Raw genomic sequence first — 21,645 nt, 5'->3', positions numbered from 1 at the left:
AATTGGGTTCAGTAGTACAATGCAGGATGTACTGTAAATGTTTTCATAAGAATTTGGGAAAGTTATGAAATGTCCTGTAAATGTCTGTTCTGTTCCTGTTCTAAGGATCTCGGCTTTTAGTTGAGATGAATCTGTGCTGCAATTTATGTACATGCTGAGTAGTGAGGCTGTGCTGCACTTTATGTACATGCTCAGTAGTGAGGCCGTGCTGCACTTTATGTACACGCTCAGTAGTGAGGCCGTGCTGCACTTTATGTACATGCTCAGTAGTGAGGCCGTGCTGCACTTTATGTACATGCTCAGTAGTGAGGCCCGTGCTGCACTTTATGTACATGCTCAGTAGTGAGGCCGTGCTGCACTTTATGTGCATGCTCAGTAGTGAGGCCGTGCTGCACTTTATGTGCATGCTCAGTAGTGAGGCCTGTGCTGCACTTTATGTACATGCTCAGTAGTGAGGCCCGTGCTGCACTTTATGTACATGCTCAGTAGTGAGGCCCGTGCTGCACTTTATGTGCATGCTCAGTAGTGAGGCCGTGCTGCACTTTATGTACATGCTCAGTAGTGAGGCTGTGCTGCTCTTTATGTACATGCTCAGTAGTGAGGCCATGCTGCACTTTATATACATGCTCAGTAGTGAGGCCGTGCTGCACTTTATATACATGCTCAGTAGTGAGGCCGTGCTGCACTTTATGTACATGCTCAGTAGTGAGGCCGTGCTGCACTTTATATACATGCTCAGTAGTGAGGCCGTGCTGCACTTTATGTACACGCTCAGTAGTGAGGCCGTGCTGCACTTTATGTACATGCTCAGTAGTGAGGCCGTGCTGCACTTTATGCACATGCTCAGTAGTGAGGCTGTGTTGCACTTTATATACATGCTCAGTAGTGAGGCCGTGCTGCACTTTATGTACATGCTCAGTAATGAAGCCGTCCTGCATTTTATGTACATGCTCAGTAATGAAGCCGTCCTGCATTTTATGTACATGCTCAGTAGTGAGGCCGTGCTGCACTTTATGTACACGCTCAGTAGTGAGGCCGTGCTGCACTTTATGTACATGTTGAGTAGTGAGGCTGTGCTGCACTTTATGTACATGCTCAGTAGTGAGGCTGTGCTGCACTTTATGTACATGCTCAGTAGTGAGGCCGTGCTGCACTTTATGTACATGCTCAGTAATGAAGCAGTCCTGCATTTTATGTACATGCTCAGTAGTGAGGCCGTGCTGCACTTTATGTACATGCTCAGTAGTGAGGCCGTGCTGCATTTTATGTACATGCTCAGTAGTGAGGCCCGTGCTGCACTTTATGTACATGCTCAGTAGTGAGGCCGTGCTGCACTTTATGTACACGCTCAGTAGTGAGGCCGTGCTGCACTTTATGTACACGCTCAGTAGTGAGGCCGTGCTGCACTTTATATACATGCTCAGTAGTGAGGCCGTGCTGCACTTTATGTACACGCTCAGTAGTGAGGCCGTGCTGCACTTTATATACATGCTCAGTAGTGAGGCCGTGCTGCACTTTATGTACATGCTCAGTAGTGAGGCCGTGCTGCACTTTATATACATGCTCAGTAGTGAGGCCGTGCTGCACTTTATGTACACGCTCAGTAGTGAGGCCGTGCTGCACTTTATGTACATGCTCAGTAGTGAGGCCGTGCTGCACTTTATATACATGCTCAGTAGTGAGGCCGTGCTGCACTTTATGTACATGCTCAGTAGTGAGGCCGTGCTGCACTTTATATACATGCTCAGTAGTGAGGCCGTGCTGCACTTTATGTACACGCTCAGTAGTGAGGCCGTGCTGCACTTTATGTACATGCTCAGTAGTGAGGCCGTGCTGCACTTTATGCACATGCTCAGTAGTGAGGCTGTGTTGCACTTTATATACATGCTCAGTAGTGAGGCCGTGCTGCACTTTATGTACATGCTCAGTAGTGAGGCCGTGCTGCACTTTATGTACATGCTCAGTAGTGAGGCCCGTGCTGCACTTTATGTACATGCTCAGTAGTGAGGCCGTGCTGCACTTTATGTGCATGCTCAGTAGTGAGGCCTGTGCTGCACTTTATGTACATGCTCAGTAGTGAGGCCCGTGCTGCACTTTATGTACATGCTCAGTAGTGAGGCCCGTGCTGCACTTTATGTACATGCTCAGTAGTGAGGCAGTACTGCACTTTATGTACATGCTCAGTAGTGAGGCCGTGCTGCACTTTATGTACATGCTCAGTAGTGAGGCTGTGCTGCTCTTTATGTACATGCTCAGTAGTGAGGCCGTGCTGCACTTTATATACATGCTCAGTAGTGAGGCCGTGCTGCACTTTATATACATGCTCAGTAGTGAGGCCGTGCTGCACTTTATGTACATGCTCAGTAGTGAGGCCGTGCTGCACTTTATATACATGCTCAGTAGTGAGGCCGTGCTGCACTTTATGTACACGCTCAGTAGTGAGGCCGTGCTGCACTTTATGTACATGCTCAGTAGTGAGGCCGTGCTGCACTTTATGCACATGCTCAGTAGTGAGGCTGTGTTGCACTTTATATACATGCTCAGTAGTGAGGCCGTGCTGCACTTTATGTACATGCTCAGTAGTGAGGCCGTGCTGCACTTTATGTACATGCTCAGTAATGAAGCCGTCCTGCATTTTATGTACATGCTCAGTAATGAAGCCGTCCTGCATTTTATGTACATGCTCAGTAGTGAGGCCGTGCTGCACTTTATGTACACGCTCAGTAGTGAGGCCGTGCTGCACTTTATGTACATGTTGAGTAGTGAGGCTGTGCTGCACTTTATGTACATGCTCAGTAGTGAGGCTGTGCTGCACTTTATGTACATGCTCAGTAGTGAGGCCGTGCTGCACTTTATGTACACGCTCAGTAGTGAAGCCCGTGCTGCACTTTATGTACATGCTCAGTAATGAAGCAGTCCTGCATTTTATGTACATGCTCAGTAGTGAGGCCGTGCTGCACTTTATGTACATGCTCAGTAGTGAGGCCGTGCTGCATTTTATGTACATGCTCAGTAGTGAGGCCCGTGCTGCACTTTATGTACATGCTCAGTAGTGAGGCCGTGCTGCACTTTATGTACACGCTCAGTAGTGAGGCCGTGCTGCACTTTATGTACACGCTCAGTAGTGAGGCCGTGCTGCACTTTATGTACACGCTCAGTAGTGAGGCCGTGCTGCACTTTATGTACACGCTCAGTAGTGAGGCCGTGCTGCACTTTATGTACATGCTCAGTAATGAAGCCGTCCTGCATTTTATGTACATGCTCAGTAGTGAGGCCCGTGCTGCACTTTATGTACATGCTCAGTAGTGAGGCCGTGCTGCACTTTATGTACATGCTCAGTAGTGAAGTCCGTGCTGCACTTTATGTTCATGCTCAGTAGTGAGGCCCGTGCTGCACTTTATGTACACGCTCAGTAGTGAGGCCGTGCTGCACTTTATGTACACGCTCAGTAGTGAGGCCGTGCTGCACTTTATGTACATGCTCAGTAGTGAGGCCCGTGCTTCACTTTATGTACACACTCAGTAGTGAGGCCGTGCTGCACTTTATGTACATGCTCAGTAATGAAGCCGTCCTGCATTTTATGTACATGCTCAGTAGTGAAGTCCGTGCTGCACTTTATGTTCATGCTCAGTAGTGAGGCCCGTGCTGCACTTTATGTACACGCTCAGTAGTGAGGCCGTGCTGCACTTTATGTACATGCTCAGTAGTGAAGCCCGTGCTGCACTTTATGTACATGCTCAGTAGTGAAGCCCGTGCTGCACTTTATGTTCATGCTCAGTAGTGAGGCCCGTGCTGCACTTTATGTACATGCTCAGTAGTGAGGCCGTGCTGCACTTTATGTACATGCTCAGTAGTGAGGCTGTGCTGCACTTTATGTACACGCTCAGTAGTGAGGCCGTGCTGCACTTTATGGACATGCTCAGTAGTGAGGCCGTGCTGCATTTTATGTACACGCTCAGTAATGAGGCCGTGCTGCACTTTATGTACATGCTCAGTAATGAAGCCGTGCTGCATTTTATGTACATGCTCAGTAGTGAGGCCGTGCTGCACTTTATGTACACGCTCAGTAGTGAGGCCGTGCTGCACTTTATGTACATGCTCAGTAATGAGGCCGTGCTGCATTTTATGTACATGCTCAGTAGTGAGGCCATGCTGCACTTTATGGACATGCTCAGTAGTGAGGCCGTGCTGCACTTTATGTACACGCTCAGTAGTGAAGCCCGTGCTGCACTTTATGTACATGCTCAGTAATGAAGCAGTCCTGCATTTTATGTACATGCTCAGTAGTGAGGCCGTGCTGCACTTTATGTACATGCTCAGTAGTGAGGCCGTGCTGCATTTTATGTACATGCTCAGTAGTGAGGCCCGTGCTGCACTTTATGTACATGCTCAGTAGTGAGGCCGTGCTGCACTTTATGTACACGCTCAGTAGTGAGGCCGTGCTGCACTTTATGTACACGCTCAGTAGTGAGGCCGTGCTGCACTTTATGTACATGCTCAGTAATGAAGCCGTCCTGCATTTTATGTACATGCTCAGTAGTGAGGCCCGTGCTGCACTTTATGTACATGCTCAGTAGTGAGGCCGTGCTGCACTTTATGTACATGCTCAGTAGTGAAGTCCGTGCTGCACTTTATGTTCATGCTCAGTAGTGAGGCCCGTGCTGCACTTTATGTACACGCTCAGTAGTGAGGCCGTGCTGCACTTTATGTACATGCTCAGTAGTGAAGCCCGTGCTGCACTTTATGTACATGCTCAGTAGTGAAGCCCGTGCTGCACTTTATGTTCATGCTCAGTAGTGAGGCCCGTGCTGCACTTTATGTTCATGCTCAGTAGTGAGGCCGTGCTGCACTTTATGTACATGCTCAGTAATGAAGCCGTCCTGCATTTTATGTACATGCTCAGTAGTGAAGTCCGTGCTGCACTTTATGTTCATGCTCAGTAGTGAGGCCCGTGCTGCACTTTATGTACACGCTCAGTAGTGAGGCCGTGCTGCACTTTATGTACATGCTCAGTAGTGAAGCCCGTGCTGCACTTTATGTACATGCTCAGTAGTGAAGCCCGTGCTGCACTTTATGTTCATGCTCAGTAGTGAGGCCCGTGCTGCACTTTATGTACATGCTCAGTAGTGAGGCCGTGCTGCACTTTATGTACATGCTCAGTAGTGAGGCTGTGCTGCACTTTATGTACACGCTCAGTAGTGAGGCCGTGCTGCACTTTATGGACATGCTCAGTAGTGAGGCCGTGCTGCATTTTATGTACACGCTCAGTAATGAGGCCGTGCTGCACTTTATGTACATGCTCAGTAATGAAGCCGTGCTGCATTTTATGTACATGCTCAGTAGTGAGGCCGTGCTGCACTTTATGTACACGCTCAGTAGTGAGGCCGTGCTGCACTTTATGTACATGCTCAGTAATGAGGCCGTGCTGCATTTTATGTACATGCTCAGTAGTGAGGCCATGCTGCACTTTATGGACATGCTCAGTAGTGAGGCCGTGCTGCACTTTATGTACACGCTCAGTAGTGAAGCCCGTGCTGCACTTTATGTACATGCTCAGTAATGAAGCAGTCCTGCATTTTATGTACATGCTCAGTAGTGAGGCCGTGCTGCACTTTATGTACATGCTCAGTAGTGAGGCCGTGCTGCATTTTATGTACATGCTCAGTAGTGAGGCCCGTGCTGCACTTTATGTACATGCTCAGTAGTGAGGCCGTGCTGCACTTTATGTACACGCTCAGTAGTGAGGCCGTGCTGCACTTTATGTACACGCTCAGTAGTGAGGCCGTGCTGCACTTTATGTACATGCTCAGTAATGAAGCCGTCCTGCATTTTATGTACATGCTCAGTAGTGAGGCCCGTGCTGCACTTTATGTACATGCTCAGTAGTGAGGCCGTGCTGCACTTTATGTACATGCTCAGTAGTGAAGTCCGTGCTGCACTTTATGTTCATGCTCAGTAGTGAGGCCCGTGCTGCACTTTATGTACACGCTCAGTAGTGAGGCCGTGCTGCACTTTATGTACATGCTCAGTAGTGAGGCCGTGCTGCACTTTATGTACATGCTCAGTAGTGAGGCCCGTGCTGCACTTTATGTACACGCTCAGTAGTGAAGCCGTCCTGCATTTTATGTACATGCTCAGTAGTGAGGCCCGTGCTGCACTTTATGTACATGCTCAGTAGTGAGGCCGTGCTGCACTTTATGTACATGCTCAGTAGTGAAGTCCGTGCTGCACTTTATGTTCATGCTCAGTAGTGAGGCCCGTGCTGCACTTTATGTACACGCTCAGTAGTGAGGCCGTGCTGCACTTTATGTACATGCTCAGTAGTGAAGCCCGTGCTGCACTTTATGTACATGCTCAGTAGTGAAGCCCGTGCTGCACTTTATGTTCATGCTCAGTAGTGAGGCCCGTGCTGCACTTTATGTTCATGCTCAGTAGTGAGGCCCGTGCTGCACTTTATGTACATGCTCAGTAGTGAGGCCGTGCTGCACTTTATGTACATGCTCAGTAGTGAGGCTGTGCTGCACTTTATGTACACGCTCAGTAGTGAGGCCGTGCTGCACTTTATGGACATGCTCAGTAGTGAGGCCGTGCTGCATTTTATGTAAACGCTCAGTAATGAGGCCGTGCTGCACTTTATGTACATGCTCAGTAATGAAGCCGTGCTGCATTTTATGTACATGCTCAGTAGTGAGGCCGTGCTGCACTTTATGTACACGCTCAGTAGTGAGGCCGTGCTGCACTTTATGTACATGCTCAGTAATGAGGCCGTGCTGCATTTTATGTACATGCTCAGTAGTGAGGCCATGCTGCACTTTATGGACATGCTCAGTAGTGAGGCTGTGCTGCATTTTATGTACACGCTCAGTAATGAGGCCGTGCTGCACTTTATGTACATGCTCAGTAATGAAGCCGTGCTGCATTTTATGTACATGCTCAGTAGTGAGGCTGTGCTGCACTTTATGTACACGCTCAGTAGTGAGGCCCGTGCTGCACTTTATGTACATGCTCAGTAGTGAGGCAGTGCTGCACTTTATGTACATGCTCAGTAGTGAGGCCGTGCTGCACTTTATGTACATGCTCAGTAGTGAGGCTGTGCTGCACTTTATGTACACGCTCAGTAGTGAGGCCGTGCTGCACTTTATGGACATGCTCAGTAGTGAGGCCGTGCTGCATTTTATGTACACGCTCAGTAATGAGGCCGTGCTGCACTTTATGTACACGCTCAGTAGTGAGGCCGTGCTGCACTTTATGTACATGCTCAGTAGTGAGGCAGTGCTGCACTTTATGTACATGCTCAGTAGTGAGGCCGTGCTGCACTTTATGTACATGCTCAGTAGTGAGGCTGTGCTGCACTTTATGTACACGCTCAGTAGTGAGGCCGTGCTGCACTTTATGGACATGCTCAGTAGTGAGGCCGTGCTGCATTTTATGTACACGCTCAGTAATGAGGCCGTGCTGCACTTTATGTACACGCTCAGTAGTGAGGCCGTGCTGCACTTTATGTCCATGCTCAGTAGTGAGGCCCGTGCTGCACTTTATGTACATGCTCAGTAGTGAGGCCGTGCTGCACTTTATATACATGCTCAGTAGTGAGGCCGTGCTGCACTTTATGTACACGCTCAGTAGTGAGGCCGTGCTGCACTTTATGTACATGCTCAGTAGTGAGGCCGTGCTGCACTTTATGCACATGCTCAGTAGTGAGGCTGTGTTGCACTTTATATACATGCTCAGTAGTGAGGCCGTGCTGCACTTTATGTACATGCTCAGTAGTGAGGCCGTGCTGCACTTTATGTACATGCTCAGTAATGAAGCCGTCCTGCATTTTATGTACATGCTCAGTAATGAAGCCGTCCTGCATTTTATGTACATGCTCAGTAATGAAGCCGTCCTGCATTTTATGTACATGCTCAGTAGTGAGGCCGTGCTGCACTTTATGTACATGCTCAGTAGTGAGGCCGTGCTGCACTTTATGTACATGCTCAGTAGTGAGGCCCGTGCTGCACTTTATGTACATGCTCAGTAGTGAGGCAGTACTGCACTTTATGTACATGCTCAGTAGTGAGGCCGTGCTGCACTTTATGTACATGCTCAGTAGTGAGGCTGTGCTGCTCTTTATGTACATGCTCAGTAGTGAGGCCATGCTGCACTTTATATACATGCTCAGTAGTGAGGCCGTGCTGCACTTTATATACATGCTCAGTAGTGAGGCCATGCTGCACTTTATGTACATGCTCAGTAGTGAGGCCGTGCTGCACTTTATATACAAGCTCAGTAGTGAGGCCGTGCTGCACTTTATATACATGCTCATTAGTGAGGCCGTGCTGCACTTTATATACATGCTCAGTAGTGAGGCCGTGCTGCACTTTATATACATGCTCAGTAGTGAGGCCGTGCTGCACTTTATGTACATGCTCAGTAGTGAGGCCGTGCTGCACTTTATGTACATGCTCAGTAGTGAGGCTGTGCTGCACTTTATGTACATGCTCAGTAGTGAGGCCGTGCTGCACTTTATGTACACGCTCAGTAGTGAGGCCGTGCTGCACTTTATGTACATGCTCAGTAGTGAGGCCCGTGCTGCACTTTATGTACATGCTCAGTAGTGAGGCTGTGCTGCACTTTATGTACATGCTCAGTAGTGAGGCCGTGCTGCACTTTATATACATGCTCAGTAGTGAGGCCGTGCTGCACTTTATGTACACGCTCAGTAGTGAGGCCGTGCTGCACTTTATGTACATGCTCAGTAGTGAGGCCGTGCTGCACTTTATGTACATGCTCAGTAGTGAGGCCGTGCTGCACTTTATGCACATGCTCAGTAGTGAGGCTGTGTTGCACTTTATATACATGCTCAGTAGTGAGGCCGTGCTGCACTTTATGTACATGCTCAGTAATGAAGCCGTCCTGCATTTTATGTACATGCTCAGTAATGAAGCCGTCCTGCATTTTATGTACATGCTCAGTAGTGAGGCCGTGCTGCACTTTATGTACATGCTCAGTAGTGAGGCCGTGCTGCACTTTATGTACATGCTCAGTAGTGAAGCCCGTGCTGCACTTTATGTACATGCTCAGTAATGAAGCAGTCCTGCATTTTATGTACATGCTCAGTAGTGAGGCCGTGCTGCACTTTATGTACATGCTCAGTAGTGAGGCCGTGTTGCATTTTATGTACATGCTCAGTAGTGAGGCCCGTGCTGCACTTTATGTACATGCTCAGTAGTGAGGCCGTGCTGCACTTTATGTACACGCTCAGTAGTGAGGCCGTGCTGCACTTTATGTACACGCTCAGTAGTGAGGCCGTGCTGCACTTTATGTACATGCTCAGTAATGAAGCCGTCCTGCATTTTATGTACATGCTCAGTAGTGAGGCCCGTGCTGCACTTTATGTACATGCTCAGTAGTGAGGCCGTGCTGCACTTTATGTACATGCTCAGTAGTGAAGTCCGTGCTGCACTTTATGTTCATGCTCAGTAGTGAGGCCCGTGCTGCACTTTATGTACACGCTCAGTAGTGAGGCCGTGCTGCACTTTATGTACATGCTCAGTAGTGAGGCCGTGCTGCACTTTATGTACATGCTCAGTAGTGAGGCCCGTGCTGCACTTTATGTACACACTCAGTAGTGAGGCCGTGCTGCACTTTATGTACATGCTCAGTAATGAAGCCGTCCTGCATTTTATGTACATGCTCAGTAGTGAGGCCCGTGCTGCACTTTATGTACATGCTCAGTAGTGAGGCCGTGCTGCACTTTATGTACATGCTCAGTAGTGAAGTCCGTGCTGCACTTTATGTTCATGCTCAGTAGTGAGGCCCGTGCTGCACTTTATGTACACGCTCAGTAGTGAGGCCGTGCTGCACTTTATGTACATGCTCAGTAGTGAAGCCCGTGCTGCACTTTATGTACATGCTCAGTAGTGAAGCCCGTGCTGCACTTTATGTTCATGCTCAGTAGTGAGGCCCGTGCTGCACTTTATGTACATGCTCAGTAGTGAGGCCGTGCTGCACTTTATGTACATGCTCAGTAGTGAGGCTGTGCTGCACTTTATGTACACGCTCAGTAGTGAGGCCGTGCTGCACTTTATGGGCATGCTCAGTAGTGAGGCCGTGCTGCATTTTATGTACACGCTCAGTAATGAGGCCGTGCTGCACTTTATGTACATGCTCAGTAATGAAGCCGTGCTGCATTTTATGTACATGCTCAGTAGTGAGGCCGTGCTGCACTTTATGTACACGCTCAGTAGTGAGGCCGTGCTGCACTTTATGTACATGCTCAGTAATGAGGCCGTGCTGCATTTTATGTACATGCTCAGTAGTGAGGCCATGCTGCACTTTATGGACATGCTCAGTAGTGAGGCCGTGCTGCACTTTATGTACATGCTCAGTAATGAAGCCGTCCTGCATTTTATGTACATGCTCAGTAGTGAGGCCCGTGCTGCACTTTATGTACATGCTCAGTAGTGAGGCCGTGCTGCACTTTATGTACATGCTCAGTAGTGAAGTCCGTGCTGCACTTTATGTTCATGCTCAGTAGTGAGGCCCGTGCTGCACTTTATGTACACGCTCAGTAGTGAGGCCGTGCTGCACTTTATGTACATGCTCAGTAGTGAAGCCCGTGCTGCACTTTATGTACATGCTCAGTAGTGAAGCCCGTGCTGCACTTTATGTTCATGCTCAGTAGTGAGGCCCGTGCTGCACTTTATGTACATGCTCAGTAGTGAGGCCGTGCTGCACTTTATGTACATGCTCAGTAGTGAGGCTGTGCTGCACTTTATGTACACGCTCAGTAGTGAGGCCGTGCTGCACTTTATGGACATGCTCAGTAGTGAGGCCGTGCTGCATTTTATGTACACGCTCAGTAATGAGGCCGTGCTGCACTTTATGTACATGCTCAGTAATGAAGCCGTGCTGCATTTTATGTACATGCTCAGTAGTGAGGCCGTGCTGCACTTTATGTACACGCTCAGTAGTGAGGCCGTGCTGCACTTTATGTACATGCTCAGTAATGAGGCCGTGCTGCATTTTATGTACATGCTCAGTAGTGAGGCCATGCTGCACTTTATGGACATGCTCAGTAGTGAGGCTGTGCTGCATTTTATGTACACGCTCAGTAATGAGGCCGTGCTGCACTTTATGTACATGCTCAGTAATGAAGCCGTGCTGCATTTTATGTACATGCTCAGTAGTGAGGCTGTGCTGCACTTTATGTACACGCTCAGTAGTGAGGCCCGTGCTGCACTTTATGTACATGCTCAGTAGTGAGGCAGTGCTGCACTTTATATACATGCTCAGTAGTGAGGCTGTGTTGCACTTTATGTACATGCTCAGTAGTGAGGCCCGTGCTGCACTTTATGTACATGCTCAGTAGTGAGGTTGTGCTGCACTTTATGTACATGCTCAGTGGTGAGGCCGTGCTGCACTTTATATACATGCTCAGTAGTGAGGCCGTGCTGCACTTTATGTACACGCTCAGTAGTGAGGCCGTGCTGCACTTTATGTACACGCTCAGTAGTGAGGTTGTGCTGCACTTTATGTACATGCTCAGTAGTGAGGCCGTGCTGCACTTTATGTACATGCTCAGTAGTGAGGCCCGTGCTGCACTTTATGTACATGCTCAGTAGTGAGGCCCGTGCTGCACTTTATGTACATGCTCAGTAGTGAGGCCGTGCTGCACTTTATGTACATGCTCAGTAGTGAGGCCCGTGCTGCACTTTATGTACATGCTCAGTAGTGAGGCCCGTGCTGCACTTTATGTACACGCTCAGTAGTGAGGCTGTGTTGCACTTTATGTACATGCTGAGTACTGAGGCCGTGCTGCACTTTATGTACATGCTGAGTACTGAGGCCGTGCTATGGAGTCTGAGTCAGTGATTTAGCTTAACAACTCCACAGCCCTTCTTTCTAGTGCTATATGGAAATATATAATATTCTTAAATAATATAATAATCTTACATAGAGATACTCTTGAGCATATACTTCAGTAATCCGCTTATTTGGCTCTTGATAGCCTCCAAAACGATGCTGTATAGTAGCAGTGTTTATACCGCAGGAGCGTCAGGAGATTGTACTTTTTGAGATTTCACAGAGAAAAGCAATTTGTCAGCTAGTATGCCAGGCAGGAAAAGTAGGTTACTATACCAGAGGTTATATATAATCACTCTGTAGGGGGAAATATGTTTGGAGGGATAAGAAAGAGTAAACAGGCAATTATAGTGAATGGTAGGTATCCTTCCAACAGGTGACACCGCTAAAGTAGAATACTCTTCTCACTATTAGATTGTTCTGTGAGCAGAATCCATCCACATGGGACGCTACGAGACTCTTCTGATGGAAAGAAATAACATTGATGCACGGGGGGAGGGATGGGGGGGGAGTTTGCGTTGTGGGTGTCAGTGCTCATTCTCTGGCAGAAGCGTCTTTCCTGGAATAAGGGTTTAGTGCAGCCATTTCCAGTTTTAATATTTGATCGGCTTTGACAGCTTCAGTCTTACAAGCACAAGCGTCTATTCCACCGGCAGCTGTGAATTATGGTTTCACTTTTGTGGGTGACAGTTTTGTTTAAGGAATACGTGATGCAGATTTGATTACTTACAACTGAAAACAAGAGACAGGCCTCAAGTGTCAGCAGAGCTGCCGGCTCCCTAGTTTCTGTCCTGATTTTCCATCATTTCCCCGACACAATCTGCACTTTTATTAATCTCTTCCCATTTTTCTGTTTTAAAAATTCTTGAAACTTCAAATTTTAAAACTCGCAACATTTTATTGTAATATGTCAAAACAAAAAAAAGCATAAAAAGAAAAAAAAATCTATTTGCTAAATAGAAAAATAACTTGACTCTTATCAGCATATCACTGATTCCTGCTGTAAAATAGTTAAACACTTCTTATAAGCAATTATGATGTGTGAAGTAAATTAGCATATACACCTGTTGGTTATGAGTTATCGTGGAGAATCGTTAGCTTTCAGACCTCCATTGCGATAATAATTGAATTGACAAAAGCCTGGGTTGGGCTGAAACATCTTGAGGGAATTTTGTGCAATGCGAATAAATGAAATAATTGTCAACACGTTGGTGCCGGGGTTTCTTTGCTCATACTACTCATGGACAAGCCAGGAGTCAAACGTTCTGGGGTCAGATACCAAGAAAACACGTAGTAAACTAAAGGGGAAAGACCAAGGCGAAGTCAGGTCACAGTCCGAGGTTAGAATACCAGGAAGATAGCGGATCAGAGCAAAGGGGCTAGGCAAACGGATGGTCAGAACGAGGTTCAAGGTCAGGCAGCGATAGATCAACAAACAGAGCACAGTAATACAATGCAAACCACCGAGCAAATGCTACGTCCGGCAGAGATCTGGGACTGTCAGCTTGGCTAAGTAGCTAGGTAATCATTTGGAATAGGAAAAATATGATGGAAGCTCAGCACCTCCCAATCTCAGATTGGATGGCTGAGCTCTCTATCAGAACACTGACAGCTCAGCACTCCGCTGCACTAGATTGGATGACTGAGCTGTCAGTTACTGCGTCCAAGGCACACTTTGTGGAGGAATCGTGACCGTAATGTTGTACAGATCCTCGCAAATGTTTCAAACCACCTATCAAAAAGTACTATCTAATTTCCATGACTTGTATCATTGTTTATTATTTCTTTTATATATATGAACAGTTATAAACCTTAAATTAATTGATCATGTAGAAATGTTTTACTCTTATTAAAATCTTTATAAATAATAAAATAATTATTAGAATATATGAATGCGTTAAATAATATAGTAAAAATACTTAATAATAAAAAATATCTTGAGAAAGGTTAACTTTTAAATCAAGGAAGTAGCAATTCTTAACAATATTTTTTTATTTGAATGCATATTTAATAATCTTAGTTTATTTTTAAAGGAATAAATTTAGACCAGCGCTTCTAACCAGTGAGATGTCCCCCCCTTAGTTTTTGGTGAGGCGGCCTTTTTTTTTTAATGGAATGCTGCAGTGTTTAGCTTAGCAGCATTATTGACTCATGTTGTACTACTTTTAATACTATACTAAGTTTAGGAGACAAGAAAAGAGGAAATTTAATAGAGACTTTTATTTGAGCAAGGACCTAATGTAGAGGGTGAGGCCCAGACATCATCTTAGTCAGGGGCTCAATTTGGAAATGTTTAAGAAACATTGATCTAGACCAAATGAATAGACTGTTAAGCCTAGTGCGGGACCTCTACGTGACACAAATATTCTCTTGGGCCTGTTAAAGCTACATTTTATTTTTAATTCTGTAAAGATTTTGACACGCCATATTGATCGATGGTGCTCTGAGACCCACAACAATTACTAAAGCGTTGGGATAGAAGCTCTAAGCCAAGTTCTGTGCCCCTTTATTTCGACACTCCTTCAGAAAACAGGGCGAGCACTGCATGGACACATAGACAGTACGTCCAACTCTCCAAGGAATGCCCAGCAGAGGCCTTCAGAACGAAGGAGTACAGCACTCGGTATGAGCACCTCTTCCATTTATTGATCAGTGGGTGTTTCTTCACCAGGACTCCCATTGATCAAAACTTCGGACATATCAAAAATTGTAGAAAATGCCCCCTAAACTCAATATAAAAAATTCTCTCAACTTTTTTTTTTAATTGTCCTTTTCTTAAAGCACAATTGTCTTGTCAGGCCTGCAGATACTGTATTTCTACAGCTTGTAGGCAGAGGTCATGCATTCATGGATCCAAGTAAGAAATGTGAGTCGTTCTTGTAAGGGGGATGAGTAGTTACTTGCATACGCTCTGCAGCCTGCTGTGATGACACCTCGCGGTACATATTTCATTGCATTATAAACCCATTGTGGATGTTCAGTATGTGTGTGGAGCAATTGAGACCTCATCAATCATCCGCATGTCTTATGATAGGCTGCCATGCCGAAACACCCCGTTCTTGGTGTTTTTTTTTTTTTTTACAGTCAAGGGACAAATGAGACCAGAGAATGAGGGGGTTAAAAGGCCATAAACATGCCAGCAAATTTGGTCTAAAATGATCAGAGACATTGTCTTTTGTACTATTTATTTTTTGCTTAAGGGTGTTGAAATATGACAGGCGCTCCACAGGAGGTATACAACAAAGCGGCACAGAAAGTTGCCCATTAAGCAGAACTGTCAGTGCAAATTATTTTGATACAGGGTGAAAAGTTCTAGCTCATTTGGTACCCAGCCGGGTGCAGGCCTCAGGCACGTTGTTATTGTTCCCCCATGCTGTTAAATAGACCGTCAGCACTGATATCCCTTCTTTTCCGATTCTACAGTTGGAGTCACCTGGAAGCCCCTCGGGGCCTGAATTGGCCATCGAGACAATGCTGGACGACAGGGAACGAAGAATTTCCCACTCTCTGTACAGCGGGATTGAGGGATTTGACGAATCGCCCACAAGGAATGCCGCATTAAGTAGGATAATGGGTGAGTCAAGTAGACGCTAGTAATCATGTCTTGTTTTTTTGTTCTTTTGGCTGTTCATTGAGGAGTGATTAATGCGTTATTTACAGCAGTGACAGCGAGCACACAACATCCCAAAACCTATTTGTATTGAGCGGGATAATAAAGAATTGTATCTTGATTGACATCGTGTTTTTTCCCTAATGAAACAGGTGAATTGGGCTTTACGCCGGGCCCGCTCTTTATTACTCTTTATTTTTGTCTTTCACACCATAATGGGCCTATTAAATTAGAGGATGTGCATTAGGCACGGGAAGCGCTTTATAGGACTTTATTAGTAAATCATTGAGCCCTCTTATTGTGTTCGTCTTGAAGGCTTGCTTGTAATGTATGCACATTGGTCTATTTGATGTTTATTGACTCAAAAGGAAATGTCTCTGTCGGGAGAAGACTTCATGTCTGAACAACGGACTCTCCAGCTGCGCAGAGATAAATTAGGATTCTTACATTAAAGTTTTGTTGCCGTTCTGGAAGTTTCGATGATTTTGTATTTCTTCATTAATCTTTTAATAGGCTGAAAGTGCTCCAGATTCCGACCTCAGCATCACGGTGTAATGCAAGGTTTTCCCGCTTTTTGCATGTTGGCTCGCATACGTCAGCACTATGTGCTCGAGATAAGCATTTAGTACAGCATGGGTTGCTGAACATTTTGGAAAGCTGCCACCTACGCTCCTCTTCAGTAGTGAACTGCTGTAAAATGCCAAGATGCTGTCGATTTGTGTTTATTTGTGGATCAAAAACACTTTTGTAGGATTCTAATCATGTGGCGGCTTGGTTTACCCAGTGGTGTAATATGTAATAAATAAATCAATAAAGCTAGTACTATGTAAAAAAAAAAATATGATGTATAAAATGTGAAAAATAATGAAAATTTGTACACCAAAATTTAAGCGCACACCACATGCATGGACGTTATGTCTTAAATGGGTGTCAGATGCTTGTATATTAATATATTCATGACACACACAAATTTTCTAGATGGATGAATGTAAAACCAATATAACATTGTCAGATTAATACAGCAACAGTTTGTTAAAATTGTGCAATATGCACTTATTCAGCATCGCTATGAACTGGTGAACTTGATAGTTAAAGGGGTTGTCCAAGACTTTTATATTGGTGGCCTGTCCTTAGAAAAGGTCATCAATATCTGATCGTTGGCGGTGCGACACCAGACACTCCCACTGATCAGCTGTTTCCTGTATCTGCGGTGGCCAGAAATTCTTCAGTTGCACAGCTCCATCAACTGCATAGTGGCCACGGCCGGGTACTGCACATTCTAGATAGATCCTACCAATGTACGTGATGAGATATCTAACTTAACAGCATTTTGTGCGCACAGTATGAAAAGTATTTTATATATAGATAGATATGTATATATCAATAGATCTAATATATAAAATATCTATTGATAGATCTATCTATCTATATAAAGAAAGCCATAAGCATAAGGTGGCTCAGTGGTTAGCACTGTTGATTTCCACCTTTGCCGTCCTGGGTTCAAGTCCCACCAAAGTCAACACCTACATGGAGTTTGTACATTCTCCCTGTGATTGTGTGGGTGTACTCCGGTTTCCACCTGCGCTCCAAAGTCAAACTGATAGGGAATGCATATTTTAGATTTTGCTCTAGATTTCAACACCCAAAACATCACCTATTTTAAAAGGTTTATTGAAAACATTCAATCAGAATTATCTACTAAAGAACATACAGCACTGTGCAAAAGTTTGTCACATGTGGAAAAACTGCAGCAAAGTATGAATGCTTTCAAAAATAGAAGTGTTAAAGTGAACCTGACAACTGATACATGCTGCCCGTGGATCAGCCGCCTGTACCAGACACTGGCTTTATGATCTCAGCTGGGTAAGTTTGACTTTGAAACTCTGCGGCGTTTCAGAGAAATACATACTTTTTTAACCAACAGGGACCAATCTGTGCTGTAGACTAATCGGACAGGCTGGCCCCTAGCAGCTTCTCCCCGCCCACAGCCTTAGAGTGATGGGACAATCCATACATGCGGGTTTAGGCAGAGACCTATCCATCCAGGGCAGCGGGCGAGCAGAAGCAGCCTGTCTGACTAGTTTACTGTGCCTGCCCGGATAGGGCAGCATGTATCAGCTGTCAGGTTCCCTTTAATAATTTTTTTTTTTTTTATCAATTAACAAAATGAAAAGAGAATTGACAAAAAAGAAATATAATTCAAATCAACACACATACCGTTTTTGAAGGAACTCTGCAAGGAGGTTGTCCCAAACATCTTGGAGAAGTAACCACAGGTTTTCTGTGTATGTAAGCATGCTCAAATCCTTGTCTTTGTGTAATCACAGACCGACTCAATGTTGAGATCAGCGCTCTGTGGAAGGCTGGTCTTAGGTGGGTGTAGCAGAGTACCACCACTGGTTGCTGCCAGTTCTGAACTGATGGCACTGCTGGACATGTTCCAGTTTCGAAGGAAAGTTTGCTTGATGTGTTGACCTGCTTCACCAAATTTTCTTGGCTGGTCACTGGGTGTAAAGTGCTAAATGTTGCCCATTTCTTGGGATTCTAGAAAATCCAGTCAGTTTTTAAATTTTTGCCTTGGAAAGACTTGTGTTTTATTGCTATGCTCAGTGTTGCCATGGTGTATGACCTGTGGCGTGATAGAAGAACAAAGTTTTGGAAGTGATAATTTGGTCTTCACAGTGCCCTGATCTCAACATCATCAAAACTTTGTGGGATTACATGAAGTGACAGAAAGATTTGCGCAAGCCTACATCCACATATGATCTGTGGTTAGTTCTCAAAGATGTTTGGAACAACCTCCCTTTAAAAAAAAAAAAAAAATAAAAAGTCTTACTTTTGCAGTGTTTGTTCACCACATGCCTTAAACTTTTGTACAGTATTGTAGCTTTTCAAATTGAGCACATTAATTGTTGAACAAATAGTGACTCTGCTCATACTGTCTTAATGTTTTTCATCAGGATTTACATCATTTTTTCCCAGAGGAATAGCATGGTGTTCTGCTCTCTTCTAAAGACCCCTGTACACTTTAGACTAAAGTCGTCTGAAACCACTGATATCGACGGGATCAGCCAACCGTCTAATATGATTGGAGGCAGGGGCGCAACTACAAAAGGTGCAGGGGTTTAAGTCGCACCCAGGCCCTAGAACTTAAGGGGCCTAAAATATCTCTTTTGGCCTTTATGAAAAGATCAATACTATTAAAGACTTGCAATAATTTTGGGCCCGATTGGAGCTTTTACATTCTTGCCCATGAGCTTCAAGTTACACCACTGATTGGGGGCCTCCCAAGAAGGATTCGGCTTGCTGAATTTTAACGGCCAATCTTTTTGTTCTCCCTGGAGATTAGCCCCTGCCAGAGATGTTTGGCAGCGGCTCTCTCATAGAGAACACAGGAGCGCTCTGCCGAGTTGAGTGTTGTTTTCTATGGTAGAGTGTGGGGAGATAACTACCAGCTAAAGTCATTTGATTGACAAATATGTTATGTTTACGGGGGGAGGGTATGTTTTACCATCAGTAGTACTGGACTCTGGATTCTTTTGACTTTATAACTGTGACGCTAACCTGGTCTTAATAGCTAGGTACATAGATGTGCTGAGAGCCGCCAGCTACCCCTCCCCCACTCTGTTCTCATGTTCTTTATTCATATTTTTACTTATGTTTTCATATTTTCTGATGAGTTTCTCTATTTACATGTAATTGTGTCTCTAATGCCATGTAAAACCACCAGATTGCTGGGTACCCATGTGTGGGAGACCAGATATGACTTGAAAAGAATTTAACATATGACTAACAAACTGCGCCACAACTATATTAATTATAAGCACAAAAATACACAGTATCTCTTTAACGAACATACAATATTACTGAAACCGCAGAGATGGATGGAATGACTCAACCGGTTCTAGTCTCTTGTTCCACCACATGGTAACGACATACTGTATTGATCTTTTGGCTTTACCATATTACTCCACACTATTGAGCCATACCACAAAGTGAACTGTTTTTTTTTTTTTTATGGTCAACGTATTCCGCAGAAAATCTCAATAAACACATTTATAAAAAGAAAAAGTTATGATGCTAATGTGTTCCGCACCCAAGGCAATGAGATTGCTGATAAACTGGGCTTACAACCATTTTTATTAAATTGGGATATCCTCTTATGGGGGCATAGACAATGGGCCAAATTTACTAATATTGTACCTAGATCTTGGTGAAAAATGTGCCAAAATTCGGTGCATAATGTTGCATGAAGTTTTATATCTTGTGCTTTAGTCCAATTCAACATGTTTTGCAGCTCAGTTGACAAGTGGATTGGAGAAAAATTAACATGGCTTAGGGAGAAAAAAATGAAGCAGGTCTTAAAATGTGCACCAAATTGCACTAAAATTTAGGCACAAAAAGCAGTGCAACCAGTAGGTAATGTAAAGTTAGACAAACGTCTTGAGTCGTGACAAGTCTGTCATGGAGCATGAGCCACGGTGACATGTCTGGTGCATAGTCCAAATGGGAAGGAGTAAAAATGGTAACGAGCTCACCTTCCAGGGAGGATAATTCGGTGTGAAAATCATTTGTATTCACATAGGAACCCTGGTAGACCTTGTTTGGTCAGGGTGTGGTGCAGGGGGTATAAAAAACACACCAGGCTGATATCCAGGTTAGAAATGGAAGAAGGTCCTTGAAGACTGGGCCCCAGTACCAATGACTATGATTAAGGATTGCTAACCTGAAACGCGTAAGCTTATGGATCCTTAATCTTTATCTTTTTTTTTTTCTTGCTTTTTCTCAGCATTTTTTATTTGCGCAGTAAAAGTTACGTTTTAACAGATTCTCATTGGTGCTTTAGCCCAGTCTTCATGGACCCTTCAGGTCTAGGTTGATACTGTTCTAGTTTCGCACAGGATTATTAAATCTGACCCAATGTCTATAGTGAACATCGGATGATGATCTAGCTTTTTTTTTTTTTTTCTTCTTCTTCCTATCTGTAAAATATTTAGTAGGAAAGAAGTTGTATACATGTAAATGTGAGACTGTGGAATGGGTCATTTGATTGCCATCCATGACTTGCTTGGGTTTTGTATTTTTCAGTGCATTAGCTCTGAAACCGTACAGATAATTTTCTGCATCCTTTGTTAGCATGCGGCATCACGCTGGCTCCACCGTCCCCTGTGGCCAATGAGGTTATTAGCGCTTGCTTTGCAGCAATCCTGCTTTCCCTTTCCAGACCCAGTTAATAAAGACATGTCTTGCCACAGGAGAACTTGGATTTAGCGAGTAGCTCATCATGGGATTAGTTTATAAAGGATTTTCAAATTTAAAACACAATGAGCTGTTTGATTAAAATTGCTCCTGACATTAAAAACATTTTTTTTTCTTACTGGCGAGTAATATTTTTTTTCCCTGCCTGAATATAAAGACCTAAGCAGAGCTATTAGATCATTCAAATTCCTATGATTCTAATGAGCTCATTACCAATGTAATTAAGAAAAATAATTATTTTTGCACTGTTTTTCTAATTCTGCCTTCATGTTTTGCTATAAGCTGGACTTTGCTGTTGTACACAGTATATAGCTTTTTAGATTTGACAAAATAGCTGTTGACAGCGCTGTCGTACATCGGTAATGAATTCCTACTATTTAAGAGAAAATTATTTTTATTCTAACCCTACGGGTCTATAGAGTGACAGTGTTGTCCGATATGGTTAAATTAAATTGCTTTTAAAATAAAATCTATATATAATGCTATCAAGACTAGTCTAATTACCATTACTAAAGAGGTTAGCTGCTACTTTAATAGCCTTAAAGGGTATCTATCACCAGGTTTTCTCTTCCTTATTTTCTAGTAGCATTATTTTGGGGCACAGACCCTGATTCCAGCGATGTCACCTACTGGGCTGTTAGGTGCAGTTTTGATAAAATTGCAGTTTTTTCTACTGCAGATCTAGCAGTTTTCTGAATGCTGAGCTCTGTATAACCCCGCCCACACCACTGATTGACAGCTTTCTCCCTATACACAGTGAATACAAAAATCAGCCAATCAGTTTTGGGGGCGGGGTTTTACAGAGCTCATGAATATGGAGGACTACATGGTAATAGGTTTACTAGTCATAATCTTCTGATTATGAAACAGTGATTTTATCAAAACTACAGCAAGCAGCCTACTGGAATCTGTGTCTGTCTCTACGT

At 44.6% G+C, this 21,645-nt stretch overlaps 1 protein-coding gene across 1 annotated transcript in view; it reads left to right on the top strand.

Annotated features, from left to right (window-relative positions):
- The window catches only part of PARD3 (par-3 family cell polarity regulator), a 693,471-nt gene that overhangs the window by 354,301 nt on the left and 317,525 nt on the right, over positions 1 to 21,645 (top strand). Inside the window, exon 12 of the mRNA XM_073676896.1 lies at positions 15,274 to 15,424. Coding sequence (XP_073532997.1) covers positions 15,274 to 15,424 — 151 coding nt within the window. The remainder of the gene's footprint in view (positions 1 to 15,273; positions 15,425 to 21,645) is intronic.

The sequence above is a fragment of the Phyllobates terribilis genome, unplaced genomic scaffold (assembly GCF_046119375.1).
Source record: "Phyllobates terribilis strain yellow unplaced genomic scaffold, ASM4611937v1 Scaffold_4__5_contigs__length_816908805, whole genome shotgun sequence".
NCBI lineage: Eukaryota > Metazoa > Chordata > Amphibia > Anura > Dendrobatidae > Phyllobates > Phyllobates terribilis.
Note: the sequence above shows the minus strand (reverse complement) of the source record. Positions and strands in the feature narration are given on the sequence as shown.